At 38.8% G+C, this 20,240-nt stretch overlaps 1 protein-coding gene across 1 annotated transcript in view; it reads right to left on the bottom strand.

The window, feature by feature from the left end:
* Positions 1-262: 262 nt before the first annotated feature.
* nid1a (nidogen 1a) overlaps positions 263-20,240 on the bottom strand; it is a 58,649-nt gene continuing 38,671 nt past the window's right edge. Inside the window, exons 13-20 of the mRNA XM_067422139.1 lie at positions 18,708-18,932; positions 14,844-15,013; positions 10,908-11,034; positions 8,945-9,116; positions 7,245-7,402; positions 6,963-7,086; positions 2,498-2,610; positions 263-646 (exon numbers count right to left, since the gene is read on the bottom strand). Of these exons, the coding sequence (XP_067278240.1) occupies positions 516-646; positions 2,498-2,610; positions 6,963-7,086; positions 7,245-7,402; positions 8,945-9,116; positions 10,908-11,034; positions 14,844-15,013; positions 18,708-18,932 (1,220 nt within the window). The 3' untranslated portion in view covers positions 263-515. The remainder of the gene's footprint in view (positions 647-2,497; positions 2,611-6,962; positions 7,087-7,244; positions 7,403-8,944; positions 9,117-10,907; positions 11,035-14,843; positions 15,014-18,707; positions 18,933-20,240) is intronic.

Here is a 20,240-nt window from a genome sequence, read left to right as displayed (position 1 = left end):
ACAGAAAGGCTGTTTGAGAACACAATGCTTGTTTCTTTAAAAAAAAAAAAAAAAAAAAAAAAAAAAAAAAAAAAAAAGGTTTGCTAAGGGAGATGGACATTTTCCATCTGATTTTTAGGCTGCTGTTGCCCTCTGGTGCTCATTCCTGAGCTTTATTTACCGGTGTTCCCTTCTGAGACTCATCATCACAGCATGAACAAAAACAGAGTTTTAATTAGAAAACAAGCATTTGAACAATATATCAAAATATGACAAGGCTGAATAAACAAAATATGATTTTATTGAACAGTTGTATGTGTAAACATCTATTTATGTCAGGTTATGTCACACTTGTATCATTATTTGTTTAGAAAGGGTAATAATGTAAGTTGTTAGAGACATTCACAATGACCTCATTTAAAGCACCATGAACATATTTAAGGCACGAATGCATTTCAGCATCTTTATTAGAGAGAGTGGCTTTATTGCATATTTCAGCTGATCACGAAGGAAGGAGCGGTCATGTGATTGAGTCTTCAGTTCCTGCCGTCCCGCTCCACACAGCCCAGTCCTACAGCGTTGTCTGGACATCTGCATGAGCGGCCAGCAGGAGTCGCCAGACACAAGTGAGTGCAGCCTCCGTTATTGGTCGAGCAGTAGTTCTGACCTGATGGGGAATATTGACCACATTACGATACCATTAAGATCATTTAAACCTTTGTTTTAGGGGTTCAGATTAATACATGAAAAGCAACACCTGTTTCATTTAAAAAAATAGACAATGTGATTGGAGTGCCGAGAAAAGCGCTATATAAATGTAAAAAATTATTATTATTATTATTGGTTACATTAATAAACCAGGGATGAAAAATATGGTAAAGATGAAGATACACATAGCTAAATAGGCCGACCAGGCATATCAATATGACCACTGACAGGTGAAGTGAATAACACTGATGATCTCTTCATCACGGCTCCTGTTAGTGGGTGGGATATATTAGGTGGCAAGTGAACATGTCCTCAAAGTTGATGTGTTAGAAGCAGGAAAAATGGGCAAGCGTAAGGATTTGAGCGAGTTTGACAAGGGCCAGATTGTGACGGCTAGACGACTGGGTCAGAGCATCTCCAAAACTGCAGCTCTTGTGGGCTGTTCCCGGTCTGCAGTGGTCAGTATCTATCAAAAGTGCTCCAAAGAAGGAACAGTGGAGAACCGGCCACAGGGTCATGGGCGGCCAAGGCTCATTGATGCACGTGGGGAGCGAAGGCTGGCCCGTGTGGTCCGATCTAACAGACGAGCTACAGGAGCTCAAACTGCTCCAGAAGTTAATGCTGGTTCTGATAGAAAGGTGTCAGAATACACAGAGCATCTCAGTTTGTTGTGTATGGGGCGGCATAGCCGCTGACCAGTCAGGGTGCCCATGCTGACCCCTGACCCCGCCGAAACACCAACAGTGGCATGTGAGCATCAGAACTGGACCGCGAAGCAATGGAAGAAGGTGGCCTGGTCTGAGGAATCACGTTTTCTTTTACATCACGTGGATGGCTGGGTGTGTGTGTGTGGCTTACCTGGGGAACACATGGCCCCAGGATGCATTATGGGAAGAAGGCGAGCCGGCGGAGGCAGTGTGATGCTTTGGGCAATGTTCTGCTGGGAAACCTTGGGTCCTCCATCCATGTGGATGTTACTTTGACACGCTCCACCTACCTAAGCATTGCTGAGACCCTGTTCAGCCTTTCATGGAAACGGTATTCTGGTGGCTGTGGCTCTTCCAGCAGGATAATGCTCCTGACACAAAGCACAAATGCTTCAGGAATGGTTTGAGGAGCACAACAACCAGTTTGAGGCGTTGACTTGACCTCCAAATTCCCCAGATCTCAATCCAGTCAAGCATCTGTGGGATGTGCTGAACAAACAAGTCCGATCCCTGGAGGCCCCACCTCACAAATTACAGGACTTAAAGGATCTGCTGCTAACATCTTGGTCCCAGATACCACAGCACACCTTCAGGGGTCTAGTGGAGTCCATGCCTCGACGGGTCAGCAAAAGGGGGACCAGCACAATATTAAACCTAATTTATGCCTGATCAGTGTAAATAACACAAGCACTGCTGCTTTTCAAAAAGAAAATCCAGAATTTGATTACATCACATAATAGCATTCATGACATTCAACTTGAAGATGGTCAAAAACGGACATCATTAATGAAGAATTTAAGAATAAAGGCTCATTCACTTCAAAGATGATAACTATAATGAAAATGATAACAATATTGTTTTAAAAATCGTTCTAAATATAAAAGAATAACAAAGCTCACATCACAACTATAATGATAACAGCACAGCTTTTTCCAGCTGACAGCCAATCAGAATCCATCCTGCTTTTCGAGCTCGAGCATTTAAAGAGTAGATGACAAAACTACAGGGCGCTTATAATAAACAGACGATATCATCCTAATATATTTAGTTAGTAAAGGGAATCAGCCTTAAGAACTGGAAGACATGAGAAAGAGGAATCATACCTGAGGGGCACTGGGAGTGAGCGACTGTGATCCCGTACAGACGCGTCCGTTTCTGAGGCTGGAACTCATCCACCTCTGTTCTGGTGTAGCGATCCACCACGACTACAGAACCCCTGATCCAACACACACACACACACACACACACACACACACACACACACACACACACACACACACACACACACACCTCTTTATGCTTATAATACATATGAATGTACAGCATATCTTTTTTGAAAGAAGTCTCTTCTGCGCTTGAGTGCCTTGAAAAGCGCTATATAAATTGAACGCATTATTATTAATTTTCTGCTCACCAAGTCTGCATTTATTTGATCAAAAATACAGTATTTTTTTTACATATTATTATAATTTCAAATAACTGTTTTCTATGTGAATGTATAGTAAGGTATAATTTATTCCTGTGATCAAAGCTGAATTTATCATCATTACTCCAGTCTTCAGTGTCACATGATCCTTCACTAATTATTAATAATTTGTCTATAATTTGTCTGTAACTAATAATAAGCCCTCAATTATTAATAATGCAGCGTGTAATTGGCTATTGTTCCACTTAGCAGCATGTGAAACAAAACTTTTATTCAATGGATTATAGCTATATAGCCTGGAAAACACGAAAGAGCGCTCACTTTAATTACTTATGCTGTCACTCATCTCAGTTCGCAAACTCTCATTATGCAGTGTAGACAACTTTACTGCTGCAGTATCTCTTACATCATGTCTTTGTTAATGAGAGAATTCACGAGAGAGAGCAAAACTCAGCACTGAATAAAAACTGAGTGGATTAAAACTTAAACATCTCTGATTGGCCATTGCGTTCCAGAGATCAACAAGCATGTCTGTGATTGGCTACATTTCTCACCGCTACAAAACCCGCTGTGAATAGGAATATTTCACGTTCCCCAGAGCGCAAACTCCAACGCAATGTTTGTCAAATCTGTTTAGTCAATAATATTATACTGTTACTGTATCAAAGGAGGGTGCGCTGCTTTCGTTTAAGGGTGCTTATATTTGAATTAGTGATGTTTTTTACCCCATGTAATAATTTTATTTATCGAAAACATTAATTGGCGGTTGACCTGCAGTACCACTTTGGACCCCTTAGGGGTCCCTCGACCCCCGGTTGAAGACCCATGCTTTAGTTTAGACACTAAAGGGTGGTAATTATAGTAATGATTATAATTATTATTACTGTAAAAAATATTAACGTAGTGTCTGTGTCATCACCCATAGGATTCTGAGAAGAGTCTTTGAAGTGTAAAGTCGGCCATTGCCATCTTGGTCACACATCACTACCAGATAACAGAAAATGGGCAAAGAGGCGGGACGTGGGCGGAGCTGAGGTGACGTGTTGATAAATAATGGCTATCCACCTGTCACTCAAAGTGGCCACGCCCTTAATTATGCAGAACTTTAAGGCTTTATATAATGTAAACGAATAAGTTATAAAAAACTTCACCCCCCTCACAGAAGGGCAAAATTAGCCGTAGACCAAAACCACAATTTGTACCAGACTGTAAACGTTTTATCCCGCTGTAAAGTTGGGACCGATTACTCTGGCAGTAACTTGAGCTGCGTGTTGCTCGATAATCTCATGACACCAGCAGATCTGACCGCGTCTCTCAGATAATGTTACACTGACGTCCGTCCATTGATAATATTGCAGGAAATCCCTTCACGCTGCTAATTGGAGCAGGATGTGACGACACACGGACTGTGATAAAGGCATTTTCCTCCTAAATTCTCTCTGCTGTAATGCACGCTGAGTTGTTTTTGTCCTGCTCATTATTCTCAATAGCTATAATAAGCTCTATTGTGACTGTTCACTAACAGAGAGGAAATGGCTGTAGGAAGATCAGAGAGAGGCCGTTGGACATGCCGTGAAATTGCACGCAGCTGCCACAAGCCTCAAAACAGGCCTCTTGACCCGACCTCAGCGCCTCTGCATAGCAAACACATTCAGGGTTAAAGTGCCAAATCTGTGCCGACTGCTGTTGAGGGAATCCACGCTAGCAAACAGACACATCAAGGCCTCAGAAGAACAGTCACCGGTTTAGTGGACTGAACCTTGACCTTGCTTTCCAATCTTGAACCACAAACAAACAGACCAAATCTGATGATTTTCCAACATTATTCCTATTATTCTCTTGTTATACACTACTATTCAAAGGTTTGGCGTCAGAAATAAATACTTTTACTCAGAAAGGACGCATTAAACATACATTTCTATTCAATTTAAATAAAATGTATCACCGTTTCCACTACTGTTTTCAACACTGATAATAATCATAAATGCATCTTGATCATCATATTAGAATGATTTCTGAAGGACCACGGAGGATTTCTAAATTGCGTTTGGGATGTAAAATGTGTTATTTTGGCAAGGTTGCCTGCTAAAATTCGCATTTCTATGTCTATATATCACATAAATGAGGTCGTTTTAACCCGTGGGAAAAAGCGCAGACTTGGCAACACAGTGCAGTAGAGCTCTGTTGATATTTGACAACTAACGTTATGTGTCGCTCCGTTGCTCTGATTGGTTGTAGGTCTATCCAATCAATATCTTTCCTGGTTCGGTTGAAACGCCCCATAATCACAGCCCAATGGAGCATCAGACTCATATTCTGACTAGAGCTGAGGATGAACACGTCAGGCTATTCTATCTGTGATCCAATGTGGACTCTGAAATATTTATATTTAATGCATAAGACTATGCCATTACTATAGTAAACATGGTAAATATGATCGCTTGAAGAAATCAGACCAATCATTTCGGGTGTCACAATCGTGTGTTTATTTAATCTTTTAGTACATCTCGTCTCATCTCTTTATACCGGACTGTCTGATATCCATATTTAGCTCCACGTCATAAAATACTGTTTCTCTGACTGAAAATACTGCATTTGGACTGTCACTGGAGAGAGTACTAAAGCTCCTCAGGTCGTATTTTTGGTTAAAAAAAATGTGTAGAAATGATCATTCTTTCTAAATGTGATGTAAACTAGGGTGACCATATTTTGATTACCAAAAACCAGGAAACTCTGCCCAGCAGCGAGATAATTGTAGATTTCCCTAGTGTCGGTCAATTACATGCCCCAACGAAAAATAATGAAAACCAGGACATTTTCACCACTTTATAAAAAACAGCCAGGATGGCCAGGACAGGACTTGAAAACAGGACATGTCCTGGGAAAACAGGACATTTGGTCACCCTATGTAAACTGTGCTGTGACTAAATAAAACAGACATGACTGAGTACAAGTGTGTCCTCTTTCTTGTGTGAAATAACGGTAAACCCTGTTGAAAAAAACAGCATATGCTGGTTAGGTATGTTTAGAAGCACAGCAGATGATTCGAGCTGGTCCTGAGCTAGAGCTAGTTTGTTTTAGGACCAGCACCTTGACAAGCTCAAACCAGCTGCCATGCTTCAAAGCATACCTAACCAGCATAAGCTGTTTTTTTTTCAACAGGGAATACCACTTTATTTCTGTGACTAATGTGTAATCTTAAAACAAAAAAGAATGCATCATGGTCAATGCATCACTTATTATTGTAAAACTGTGGTAAAACATTGATGCTTAGGGTTTTAAATCTTTAAGTAGTCAAAAATGGCAACAAACAACCGCTTTTATCATGTTGGTTTGGCAATCTGGCTAGTTTCCAGTGATTTCTGTCCGAGTAGTTTTTTGATCAAACATCCATTAGTTGGTGAAATGATGTGTGTGTGTGACATTGTTCCAGAGAGGTGTGTTACGGGTGGGTTTGAGTGAAGTTCTGCAGTGCTTCTGGCCCGACAGTGGAAACACAGTGTGGTTTTGGGCTCGGCCTACAGGTCTGAAGCTATTAGCCCAGCTTGGCCTTTTGAAAGCCATGGCTCACACTGGCCCAACGGTAGAAAAGCAGCTAATGTTTACATTTTGAGTGAGATAAACCCATCAATTGTTTACTAATAGTAGTCAATGAACAATAAACTGGGAAAAGAGAATGCATTCTTTTTTTTTAAATCACCTTCAAAGGAAGTGTATGTAAGATTGTGACCAAAACTGGCACTACAATCACTATCCCCTCTCCCCCTCCCTCTGACTCGAGGTTGCCAGATTGGCTGCAGGATCAGAAGGAAAGTTCTGCAGCTGTGGTAAGTAGAGCAGATCTGGCAACCCGGATTCAGAAACACTACTGACTTCATGATTGGTCGATAGGTGGAGGGCGGAGCTTCAGGCCAAAACACAACATGTCAACATCAACATCAGTTGAGGGCTGCAACAACAACTTATAACATTTATAACATTTATGATTAATTGAAATACATTTTTTACCTACAGTTCCTTTTAAATTGAAATAATATTTTATAATACTGTATTTTTATATCAAATAGATGAAGTCTTGGTAAGCAGGTGAGACTTCAGTTAACTTCTCATTAAAGTGTAGTGCTGTTGAAGGGAAGGTTTACCTTGTCCAGTCAGTGTAGTACAGGTTTTTTCCATCAGTTGTCATTGCGAAGGGATACTGAATTCCCTCCATGAGCTGCGTCCGACTGCCCTGCTGTGGATTCATGCACTCCACTTTATGCGTGCCTGCATTAAAAACACCAAACATCACCATCAACACGAAGATTTTGTTTTTATGGAGCTTGTGGCTTTAGTGAGCTAAAATAAGTTGTTTTCCTGCCTAGAGGCTCAAACAGCTGTCATTTTATTGCACTAGTGAATGTTTTTCTGAACTGGAGACGTACCGGCATCCGCCCAGCACAACAGAGACGTCCGCGGGTCGAAAGTTAAACCATTGGGGAGGCTTAAGTCATTCTTGGCTAGGACCCTCCGATTTGTGCCGTCCATGTAAGCCATCTCAATTTTGGGGGAGTCCCTGTTCCAGTCAGCCCAGTAGATGTAGCTGATGGGGGAACAGGCATTGAAAATGCTTGGTACTTTGGGAATCATTCAAATTCATCATGCCAAGTATATAAATGGTGACACTTTAAGACTCTGTTAGTTCATGCATTAACTTACATTAACTAGTAATGAGCAATTCATTAGTTACAGTATTTATTCATCTTTGTTAATGTTAACTGTTAGTTAGTTCATTAGCACAGGTTCATTAAACAATATTAACTTAAATGTATTAGCACATCTTGAAATTAACATGAACTAAATGCTAAGTTTAGAGCTATTTTGTTAACATGTTAACAAATCTGACACTGTATCCAGAGTTCAAAACTAACAAATTAAATGTGTAAATTCACCTGCCATAAATATTTTGCACCAGCCAATACATTTTTTAAAAATAAAAGTACATTATTATGCCAAATTTTCACCTCAAATGTAGCACAGAAGTGTATAGTTTGATCCTAGGGGCTGAGGTGGGTCTGACCAGGCATAATTAGTTCTGACTTTTATGCAGCATTATATCTTTACTTGAATTATTTCAAGTATAATACTTTACTTACATCTTGAATTTTGAGCAGGCACAGATCTCACCTGTGTAAAAATTCTTTATTATTGAATATTATGGCTTGGCATTAACTTTTTTGCCCACCAGTCACTCAGTCACTCTTTCTGGTTTTCCAAATTTACTAGCCACTCAGCATTTTCACAAGCCACAATTTTGACATTGATACCATGGGGGAAAAACTGCCATATAGATATCTTCAATATTATCTCATTATTTGTTAGCAGGTTTATTATGCTGCAGTCACTTTAAAACCTGATGCCCTAATCCTAACCCTAACCATTTCACTGTTACACATGTTTTCTTTCTCAACTGTTTACATTCACATAAAACAGAACTGACTCTGTTTACGTGAATACTCGCCAATACCGGCATTGACATTATAGTGTGTGTTTTTGGCTGTTTAAGGGCAAAAGGCAGCGTAAAAGAACTCAATTTAGTGCTGAGAGTGGCTTTATGTGGTTGTAAGCAACAATATTCATCCGGAGCAAATGAAGCGAGTTAGTGAGGAGAGGCAGGTTTGTGGGTCACTCGCTGTCAGAGAGATGCATTGCAGTTTATTTCAGATGCATTTTTAAAAGACTATATTTGAAAAATTCAACCTGACAAAGTGGCTAGAAGCCACTGCTAAAATACACCCGCATTTGGCGGTTGTAAATGTCAAGCCCTTTTGAATATTATTGAATCACTTAAAAGGGTCAGATTATCCTTCTTACAATTTGATTTAATAGTGTGTTATGTTGCATTTATATCCGAGGAGGAAATAACATTTTCTTTACTTGCCAAAACTACTCTGAAGTGTGCATTTTAGACCTTGTGGCCAGTTGCATGAAATGTCTTAATAACTAGTCTGAGCAACTAATCAGTCTTACTTTTCTGGATTCAAATTAGAAATAGAAAAATCTGGATAAATTGAAGACTAACTTGTAAGACTAGTCTAAGCAGTTTATGCAACTGGCCACTGGTTGTTCCTAATTAGTCACACACCCATTGGTGGGGTCGGTGAGGATGGCTCTCGGGTTAACCAGGTCTGTGTTAATCAAGACGCGTCGCTTGGAGCCGTCTAATGAGGAAACTTCAATCCTGTCCTTCATGGAGTCTGTCCAGAACATGTTTCTGCCCAGATGGTCAATAGCGATGCCCTCAGGACTGCCGAGATCTGAAACAAAAGTCATAATTTTGCAAACATTATGGAAGTAATGTTCAGAGAAAATTTAAAAGTAACATATCGAACGTGTAGTTGGTTGGAAATGTTGGGAAACGTAGTTTGCGCGCTGGAGAGAGAGAGAGTTGTTGGCGATTCTTCCTCCTGTACACTCATGCAGTGTGAACGCTCCTGTCGCCGATCCATCGGTCAGTGTGAACACAGCAGTGACTGACTGCTACCCCAGATAGTCATGCAGTGTGAAAAGAGCAGTGACCCAACCAGTTTAAAAATCATGCAGTCTGAACTAGGCTTTAGTGTTGGATCGTCCTTGTTCCTGTATTCTCCTGAGTATTTTGGGATTTAAATTAAAGTGAATCTCCTTTGTCGAGTTTATTGACTAGCAGTACGGGACAACTATGTAGTTTTATTTTTACATTTGATTATTCAGTTTCTTACTTGAATGATACTGTTAAACAGACCTACTGTACAAAAAACAGCATATTTCATTTGTATCTTTATTAACGGTATATAGCATTTGTCATATTTTTTTGTATTGTGCATCTCTGTTCTTACTTTTAATAACAATAAAATAATTAAAATAAAGTTGTATTTCATTTAATTAATTAATTAATTTAAATACATTCACAAATATTGTGTGTGGGTGGGGGTCTGGTAAACCCTACATTATGGGGACAAAAAAATGTTGGTCCCCATGAGGAAAACAACTTATAAATCATACTAAGTGATGTTTATTAAAAATGTAAAAATGCAAAATGTTTCCTGTGATGGGTACGTTTAGGGCCAGTGTAGGGGGATAGAATAAACAGTTTATACAGTATAAAAACCATTACACCTATGGAAAGTCTCCATAAAACTTGTAAACACAACGTGTGTGTGTGTGTGTGTGTGTGTGTGTGTGTGTGTGTGTGTTTGTGTGTGTGTGTGTGTGTGTGTGTGTGTGTGTGTGTGTGTGTTTGTGTGTGTGTGTGTGTGTGTGTGTGTGTGTGTGTGTGTGTGTGTGTGTGTGTGTGTGTGTGTGTGTGTGTGTGTGTGTGTGTGTGTGTGTGTGTGTGTGTGTGTGTGTGGCCTGGTAATCCCTACGTTATGGGGACAAAATGTCCCCACAAAGATGGCAATATCTGAAATCCTTGTCCTTGTGGGGACATTTTTAGGTCCCCATGAGGAAAACATCTTATTAATCACACAGAAGGAGTTTTTTTGAGAAAGTAAAAATGCAGAATGTTTCCTGTGATGGGTAGGTTTAGGGACAGGGGCAGTGTAAGGGGATAGGATGTACAGTTTGTACAATATGAAATCCATTACGCCTATGGAAAGTCCCCATAAAACATGGAAACACGACAGTGTGTGTGTGTGTGTGTGTGTGTGTGTGTGTGTGTGTGTGTGTGTGTGTGCGCGTGTGTGTGAGAGTGTGTTATATATCTAGCAAGTCGTACTTTATAACTTAAGTTTATTTTGCTAGACACAAACTCGCCATTGCGAGAAAAATGTCAGAATTGTGGGATATAAACTTGCCACTGCGAATTATAATGTCAGAACTTTTACGATAAAAAGGTCACAATTATCTTTTTTTAATTTTTTTTATTCCCTAGTGGAAACAAAATTTATAGCATACTACTCAGTAATTAGCCAAAAAACATCTTGTCTTAAAAACTAACATGAAAAAGCCTGAACTTTATTTTTTTTTTAAATATGGCCCACCTCTAGTTTGAGGGGATATTAACCAGTGTCCCATGAATCATGCAGGTTTGGAAAGACATTAGGGCGAGTCTAAATGAACTCCACCTGATTTAATGAGATGGACGGGCTCTCCTCCTTGTAGATTAGCTTTGCTAATGGCAGGTGTGCTTATGTCTGTCCAATACACCATCTTCTCCACGCAGTCATAGGCAATCCCAATCACCACTTTCTCCTGGAAAACCAATAAAAAGATCTCACAAACATGCATGGAAGTGTTTAAGATGACAACACGGCACTAGTGTTTCCCTCCAGCATTCATTCATTAACTAAACATCTGTGAACGCTGTCTAGACAAAACATGAAACCACACATTCAGAATGTGAGTGAGTCAAGTTTTAATTCTAACGCATGGCTGAGTTTTTCCTTGTTTAATAAGCTTCAGTTATGTTAGTCATTACAGTAAGTGCTGACATGTGAGCAATAAATGAGAGCAGATGGGAATGAAGATTCACTGAGATTTATGATTTCCTACAGTGCTACACACACTGACGTCTAAAAGTCAATTTCAGGAGTCAACAGATGAAAATATAAACCTTGTGCATATGCCACATATCTAGCTAAACAAAATAGTTGGGCAAAATAATCAGGAATAGTGAAAAAACTAATATTTATGTGCTGACTGCTGAAATTTCTTATAATGTACTGTATATCTAAGTCCCTTTTAAAGGGTTACTTCAGCGATTAGCATATAGCTTTGTATCAGTAGAAACCCTGGAGAATATTCAAATGATTGTGCTTTCCCCCCTCATATCTCCCTGAGACAAGAGATTTATGCATTTTATTTCTGGAAAAATTCCTCCTATGATGCAAATATCGTCAATTTGCATCATAGGAGGAATGTTTGGGCAAAGGCTAAAGACTACAGCCAGCAGAGGGAGCCATTTCCGCATGTTTTGAATCCGCGCATGGGGGATGGAGATCACACTCACAGCTCAGCTCAGCTACAGGCACTCAGCTATGGTGAGCAATGTAAGTCTTTTAACTTCTCAAATTAATTTCTATGAAAGTTAAGCTTCCAAAGGCATGAACTGAAACGCGCCAGACTGAACTTGCGTTGTGAATGTATGCCGTGAGTATAGTCGCGATAACCTCAGCTCTCATCACGAGAGCTCATCAGCTCATTTATCTCACTCCTGCAGTCAGTGCTCAGTGCTGTGAGACTCACGCGGTGACTCAATCGTTATATTGAACAGACACGTTCAGTTTTTAATTGTAGTGTCTTCTCCAACTCAGTCACAGTAATCCAGTAGCGGTGGCTTTGGGAATGGCCTCACAGGGCAGCAAAGCATTCTGGGAATTGTAGTCTTTCATCCCCATGAGACAAAAATACATTTTCTGTCTTTTCTCAGTCTAGAAGACACCAAACTCAAAAATAATTTCACATTTCTACTACATTGATGACCCAGTTTAAATACAGATTCATCTTCCCAGCGCTGAAGTACCCCTTTAAGGAAAGTATGTTCACTGGGCGGCCATATCATCCAAGCCCAAGTCCTATTTATTTGAATGTGGAATCCTGAAATCTCATAAACAGCTTGTCGAACTCATAATTAAATAACATATTTCAAATTGGCAACAAAATCTGACATGACCAGTCCTATAAACGTTGTTTCTAATGTTCATATAGCATTAAAAGGCTTATTTTTCAGGCTGGACCAGCCAATGAGCATGTGCAGTGATGCGATGACTTTAAGAATCAGCGATTGGCTCTTTTATTTAGAAGGCGGGACTTTTTCTGCCATATTACACATTGCACTTTCTCCCGTTCTTAAGTAAAATGAGTAACGTCTTCCTAAATATAAAGTAGTCTTTGGAATAGCTGAGAGATTACCTTTGGAAAGATGATGCAATATATACTAACAGACCCAATATTATCTGAAATGTAAGAGGCTTAAAGTTATTAAAGACCTCCTGTGGTGAAAATCAAGTTTTTTAATATTGGGTAATTTTAGCAATATAGCAGGTGATTATGTATATTATAATGTTATGATGATCTATATGCCTTTCTCCACTGATGTTCTGAGTTGTTCAAAGAGTTTCTAAGGACGCTGATTTTCAGAAGGCAGACTGAGATGGCGAACGGGAACATGGTTTGTTCCCGTTCCCATTCTCTGAGCTGGTGTAAGTGAGTGGAGGCTGGGCTCATTTGAATATTCATGCATATTCATATACTAAATGAGGCAAGGGTGTAGAGTTACATTCAAGCTATTTTAAGGCATGAAGAAATTTTCAGAGGGAAAAACTTTAAAAATGTAATTTTGGCGATCAAAGATAAGTTTTAAGGGATACAATTATAGACTACAGCGGACCATCATTAAAAAAAAAATTAATAGAGCTAAGTGTGCTTCACTATTGTAGCTGAAAGATAGCAAAGTTATTTAATAAACAAACAAAAAGCAAGTGACTTACATAACTATGAATGGCCGTATTTTACTTCTGTGGTAATCAGGTTTTAGGTATTTGTGTGTGTAGATTATGTGAGAACATGTGAAGAGTTTTTACAAATATAAGGTTCTTAAAACAAGCAGTAACATTTAATACAGCACAAGTCAATAACATCAGAACAGGTCAATTTCTCAATTTGTTTATACTAATATTTATAGTTTAATACACTAGAATTCAAAGGTTTGTGAAAAGTACCTTAAAAAAACTTTTATTCAATTAGTATTAAATTAATTAAAAAATATTCTTAAGTATATTGAAATAAATTGAATTGAATTTTCTATTTATCAAAAGAATCCTGATCAGTTTCCACAAAAAATGAACTGTTTTCAGCATTGATTATAATCATATATGTTTGATGAGCAGTAGGGATGTGACAGTTAGGAAATTTCCCCACCGGTTAATCGACGTGTGACAACACCGGTATGATATCACCGACTGGGGGCTTTTAAAATGCTAATTTCAACCCGAAAATAAAATGTGCACAGTCGCTCTGGCATTCATAATGGTGAAAAGCAAAGCAAATCTGTTTTCAATGAATTTCTTCAATGAAGCTTCCACAGGAATGTAACTAAAAACGCGCCAGTGAACGCACACTGTGAACGAATGGCAGTGCCAATTCTAATGGTTTAGAATTAGTGCCAATTGGGGGGTGAGTTGCTTGAATTGTGAGTGCATTAGCCTATTATTCTTAATGAAAAAAGCAACAGAATAGTACAAACTCCTTTAAATAGGCACTTTCACATTTCGCTTTGAAACCAAATCTTCTGTCATTCAGCTCCTCTTGTGATGAATGAGATCCGACTCCTGCTGCGTTTGTGCACCGACTATCGTTCGGCTTACGCTGTATTGAGCAGACACGTTCCGTTTTTAATTGTAGTGTCTGTTTTCGAACTGAACTAAATTATTTTATTCCTATAAAAATCTATTTATCAATTTAAAAATCTAATCTTTATCATACAAAGCATTAAAAAAGCTCACCAACCCCAAACTTTTGAGCTGTAATGTACATTTTTAAGCAACAGTTCAATCCAGGGTGTCTGCAGAAAACATGCATGCTAACATCGTCTTCTTTTGTAAATCGTCTGGTCTGTTTCTCCTGGAATCTCTCCTCACATACGTACGGCTAAAGGATGGCGGTTATGTAATCAGCGGAGGCAGCATATGGTTCTGATAAACACAATTTCTCTCGTACGCATATTTCCAAGAAAAACAGAGTTAAGCAATCCTAAAATTCCCCAGCAATCCCCCCAGAAGTTCTCTGGCTCTGTGTTATCAACAGTTTAGCCAAGAGACACAGACTACGAGGAGAACACAAACTGCACGTTCACTCTGAATTTGCTAACATCCCTAAACAGGCTTTGTATTTATGCATACCAGAGCAGGGAATGAATCCGGGTAAAGACTTCTGGGTGAATCTAATAGTTTTGTGAATGATGTGTAAAACATACTCCACGCAAGCACTTCTAGACACACCAACTCATTTCTTAACCAACACAATTAGTTTTTTCCCTTCTACATTACACTAACAGACTTTACCGGGAGGTGCAGTGCAGTCTTGGCTTCATTCTTCTTCAGGTCATGACCATCCAGAGGAACATACTCAATCTTCCCGCTCTGGGTGAAGAGGATGTAACTGCCCGGAGGCAAAGGAGTAATGTTGGGGTTGGGTGTTGGTCCAATCGGGCCGGGGCCATCATGAGCAGGACCTGAGGAACAGAGGATGAATATAAATGATTATGGAAATTCATATCCTATATATACAGAAAATGGTCCCTGTGACAATAAAAACTAGGGATGTCCCGATCAGGTTTTTTTGCCCTCGAGTCCGAGTCCGAGTCATTTGATTTTGAGTATCTGCCGATACCGAGTCCCGATCCGATACTTCTATAATACATAAAAAAATTATAAAGAAGAGCGAAAAAACGAACCAGGATGTTCCTTATTTTTTATTTTATTCACATTATTTTAACATTCAACAACTCTAACAAACAGAGCACTGCTGTGAGGTAGCTTGAACAATCAAGTAATAAATAACATAAATTCTTCACTTTTGGATTTTAGTGCAACAGTAAATATAAAAAAGTCCGGGACCGGAGTTGCGCAGAGCAGGAAGTACAACGGTGATATCAAAAGCACACCCATACTCTCACAGATGCAGAACAATTCATTATGTTGGTGTGAAATAAACAGTTATGGAAATTAAATTAAATTAAATAATCTGCTCCCAAAAATCCTGAAAAAAATCTGTTAGTGCCTCAGTGACAACACTCAGAGAAGACATCGATCTCAGCTGTCAATCATGACGTCACACAGCCGTTTTTATAGCATCAAATAACTAACTTAAACTAAACTTATTTAAAAAACAAACACTTTAAATGAAATCATTGTGATGATAACTGCCTACAATGACATAAATCAACTTTGGGGAAAAAATATTTGAAGTGTAATTTGACTGAATTGTAATTAACAATGTTTTTCAGGTTTTTATAGGTCTAACATTAGTTTTTAGGTAGAGAAATTTAATAAAGTAGGGTAATGAAATGTAAAATAGCTACATATTTAACTGTTTAAATTAAAGAATAATCCTTACAAAAGCTATTTAAATCAAGAGCAGTGAGTGATTCCTTATCTTTTGTTTGGCATTAAACAGACAGCAGTAAAGGCTACTGCCCCTTTAAGACCTAATGGAAGGCTCTGTCGTCTTTCTCGACTGTATACAGTCCTCTTAAGGCATATTCAGACTATGTCTGCTTGGATACTCATCAAGATGGACATGCTGACATACTTCTTGTGTGAGTTGGTCCGTTTAAGCGCAAGTCTTAAAAGAGAACTCAATATTTGCGCGCTGTGAGACGAGTGCGCGCTTTCGGATGATGCACAGAGACAGATCAGCGCGCGCGTTCTCATTCGCGTCTTCTGGCGAATATACACGGGTGATATTAGCGCTGTTGTAATGTATCACCGAGGAGCCAGCACGTGTATCCATCTACAGAAACATACATAAAGCATTATTTTCAAGTTACAACCCATATTATTGATGCGTCATCATGCTCAGCTCACCCCAGAATATACATTATATCCGAGTCCTGATCGGGATGTAACGTCCGATTCCGATCGAGTCTGAAATCACGTGATTGGGCCCGATTTCCAATCATGTGATCGGATCAGGACATCCCTAATAAAAACAGTGTCTTTCTTCCCACTGGTTCTCACCCAAGGGGCATTAACAGACCATGGTTTATAGACCATGGTAATGAATAAAATGTTAATGGTGCAGTGTGTAGTATTTATGAGTATCTATTGATAGAAATGCAATTTAATATACATAACTATGTTTTCAGTGGTGTATAAAGACATTTCATAATGAACCGTTATGTTTTTATTACTTTAGAATGAGCCGTTTCTACTGTATCTACACACACACACACACACACACACACACACACGACGGATGACGACATCTTTGTACTGTGTCGGCCACCATAGCTTCGAAAGGGAGGCGTGAGCGGTTGCGATTTGCAAACTCACCACTAAAATGAAAAGTCATGCTTTTTCTTTTTTTTACATTTTATTATAATTTTTTGTCAAGCTCGAAAATATTTGAATAATAGTTTAGTAATAATTTAATAGAAATTGCTATTTGTGCATAAAATGTAAATATATTTATTTAAAAAACTGTAATTACAAATGACAAGAAAAGTAATGTGAATTCATTGGTCGTAAAGTGTAAACCCTGAAACATTCTCACTATTAACTATTTTGCTTATTAGCATGCATATTGCTGTTTATTAGTATTTATAAAGCACATATTATTGCCTTATTCTGCATGATAATATACTACATCCCATTATTCTACCCAATACCTAAACGTAAACGTTACAAAAACGACCTTAATTAGAATTAATAAGCAGTAAATTAGGAATTTATTAAGGCAAAAGTCAGTGAATATGTGTTCCCCATACTAAAGTGTTACATTTTAAAGTGTCCATATTTTGGGGTCTACTAGAATAAATTTACATGACTTAAGGCCCTGTTTACACCTGGTATTAAGATGTGTTTTGGTCAATCAGATTACAAGTAGACAAATTCCTGTTTACACCTGGTGTTTTAATCTGTCTCTTTTGTCCGCTTTTAACCATTTCTGTCCTGATTTCGTCATGGGGAGGGTCTATGGGTGGGTAAATGTGTGGGTTTTTCCAGTTCTTTCAGTCTAATGGACAAAATTAACTCGTGTAATTTACATATGAATGTGTCCGGAAATGGCAAAAAACATACAGAGAGCAGCTTTCGTTTCTGCTCTGTTAACCATACTGAATGCTGTGAGGGTGTGTTAGAAATCAGGAATGGTGAGAGAACATTATGCTTGGTATGTTTTCATCTTTACACCAAACTTGGATCTCCAGCCGACAAAGTTTTAATCCCATCTGGCTAGCGTCCATCCCATAAAGTTTAGCATTAGGTCAGTAGACGGACTGTAGAGCAGTCTTTTGTGGCTGTTCCAGTGCATTCGACCACAGGAGCGTTTACACTATGAAAGTAATCTGGTTGAATGTGTTTTTAACTACCTCTTGAAGTGGATGAAAGTGGACAAGAACAAAACATTTTAGATCCCATTTACACTTGTATTTAGCGTTGTCCACTCGCGATCTGATCGACCAAAGCGCATCTTAAAGGGTTAGTTCACCCAAAAATGATTTTTTATATAACTGATGACTCACCCTTATGTCGTTCCTCACCCGTAAGACCTCCGTTCATCTTCACACACAGTTTAAGATATTTTATATTTAGTCCGATAGCGTATGCAAGTGTATGCACACTATACTGTCCATGTCCAGAAAGGGAATAAAAACATCATCACAGTAGTCCATATGAGACATCAGTGGGTTAATTAGAGTCTCTTGAAGCATCGGAAATACATTTGGGTCCAAAAATAACAAAAACTACGACTTTATTCAGCATTGTCTTCTCTTCCGCGTTTGTTTTCAATCCTCAAATAAAGATTCAAACGGTTATGAATCAGCGAATTGAATCATGATTCGGATCGCGTGTCAAACTGCTGAAATCACGTGACATTGGCGATCCGAATCATGATTCAATTCGCTGATTCATAACCCTTTGAATCTTTATTTGAGGATTGAACACAAACACGGAAGAGAAGACAATGCTGAATAAAGTCGTAGTTTTTGTTATTTTTGGACCAAAATTATAAAAAATAATCTAAAATATCTAAATATATTATTCTAAATATAAAATATCTTGTCTGAAGATGAACGAAGGTCTTACGGGTGTGGAATGACATTACGGTGAGTCAATAATGACATAAATTTCATTTTTGGGTGAACTAACCCTATTACACCAGGTGTAAACAGGGCCTGTGAGTAAAGCACGTGAAGGACTCACACTCAGGAAAGCGTCCAGGTCCCAAGCGGGTGCCAGAGATCTCCTGTCCATCGCGGTCCACACACCAACACTGCCTAATGCTGGCATGACACTGCATGGGTTCGTATGCGCCACGGTCATCACAGGTCGGCACATACTGACCGGGCACAGGACGAGCACCCCGAGGCTCAAACCCAGAGCCCAGAATGCTCTCCCTATGCAGCTCGCAGCGCGTCCTCCCACGTTCTGAACAAATGAAAAAAACACACACACTTGACCCTTTAAATCCAACTGAATCATATTAGATATGCACATTTCTATGGCCTCTAAATAATCAACATGATCAAAACTTTGCTGATAATAATATTTAAACTGGACGGAAGAAGCTTCAGTTTACTTGATTATCCAGACATCATTTATTATAAAAATCACAAGTATCAAATATTATCATCAGGCTTTTGAGGAAGGTTTATTAGTTTATCTGTCAATCATAATTGCATTGCATTATACGTTTTAAAACTACAGATCTAAGCATAAAACTAAGCATTTAAATATCATCTTACTAAGACGTATTATTGGCAGATATTGATATTTATGCATTTTATGTCAGAATCTGCCATCTCAGTGATTTAAATAACAAACATCAGAATTTCATCACTTTCTGTCCATATAAATATCAGCTTGAGCACCAAATTGTATATTTTTGCTTAGTTTTGGCCTTTGAATAAAATTGGGGTGTTTTTCCTCCATATTCTCACAATATCATACTACAGTCCCTGACAAAAGTCTTGTCGCTTATCTATTTTCTAGAAATACCTGATATTAACCTGACTTTTAATTAATTCATTGGTGTTAGAAATAGCTCATATGAAAAGCTAAAACCCTCCCAAATGATGTTTAATGCACTGAAATAAATAATTTTCACAGAAAAAATATTTATCATTTAATCAAGACAGAAAGGTCAAATTTTGGCAAGACAAAAGTTTTGTCGCCTATGCATAAATTGAACAAATTTACTGCAAATACAAAAATATGTCAGCAAATTAAGTTGTGGTGCTGTGAGATCCAAATGTAATATCTTGTATGACTTCCATGAGCTTGAAGGACTGCATCCATGCGGTTTGGCAAGGATTCATACAATTTATTGATGAAGTCATCAGGAATAGCTAAGAAAGCAGTCTTGCTTGCCTCCCAGAGTTCATCAATATTCTTTGATTTCGTCTTCCATGTGTCCTCTTTCATCCTACCCCACATATGCTCAATGATGTTCATGTCTGGTGACTGGGCTGGCCAATCCTGGAGCATCTTGATCTTCTTCACCTTGAGGAACTTTGATGTGGAGATGGAAGTATGCGATGGAGCACCGTCCTGCTGCAGAATTTGGCCTCTTTTATGGTTGGGAATATAAGAGGTAGCTAAGATTTCTTGGTATTTTAGACTATTGATGTTGCCTTCCATCCTGCAGATCTCTCGCACACCCCCATACTGGATGTAACCCCAGACCATGATTTTTCCGCCACCAAACTTCACTGTTTTCTGGGTGAATCTCGGATC

The sequence above is a fragment of the Pseudorasbora parva genome, chromosome 17 (genome assembly GCF_024679245.1).
Source record: "Pseudorasbora parva isolate DD20220531a chromosome 17, ASM2467924v1, whole genome shotgun sequence".
NCBI classification, from domain to species: Eukaryota; Metazoa; Chordata; class Actinopteri; order Cypriniformes; family Gobionidae; genus Pseudorasbora; species Pseudorasbora parva.
Note: the sequence above shows the minus strand (reverse complement) of the source record. Positions and strands in the feature narration are given on the sequence as shown.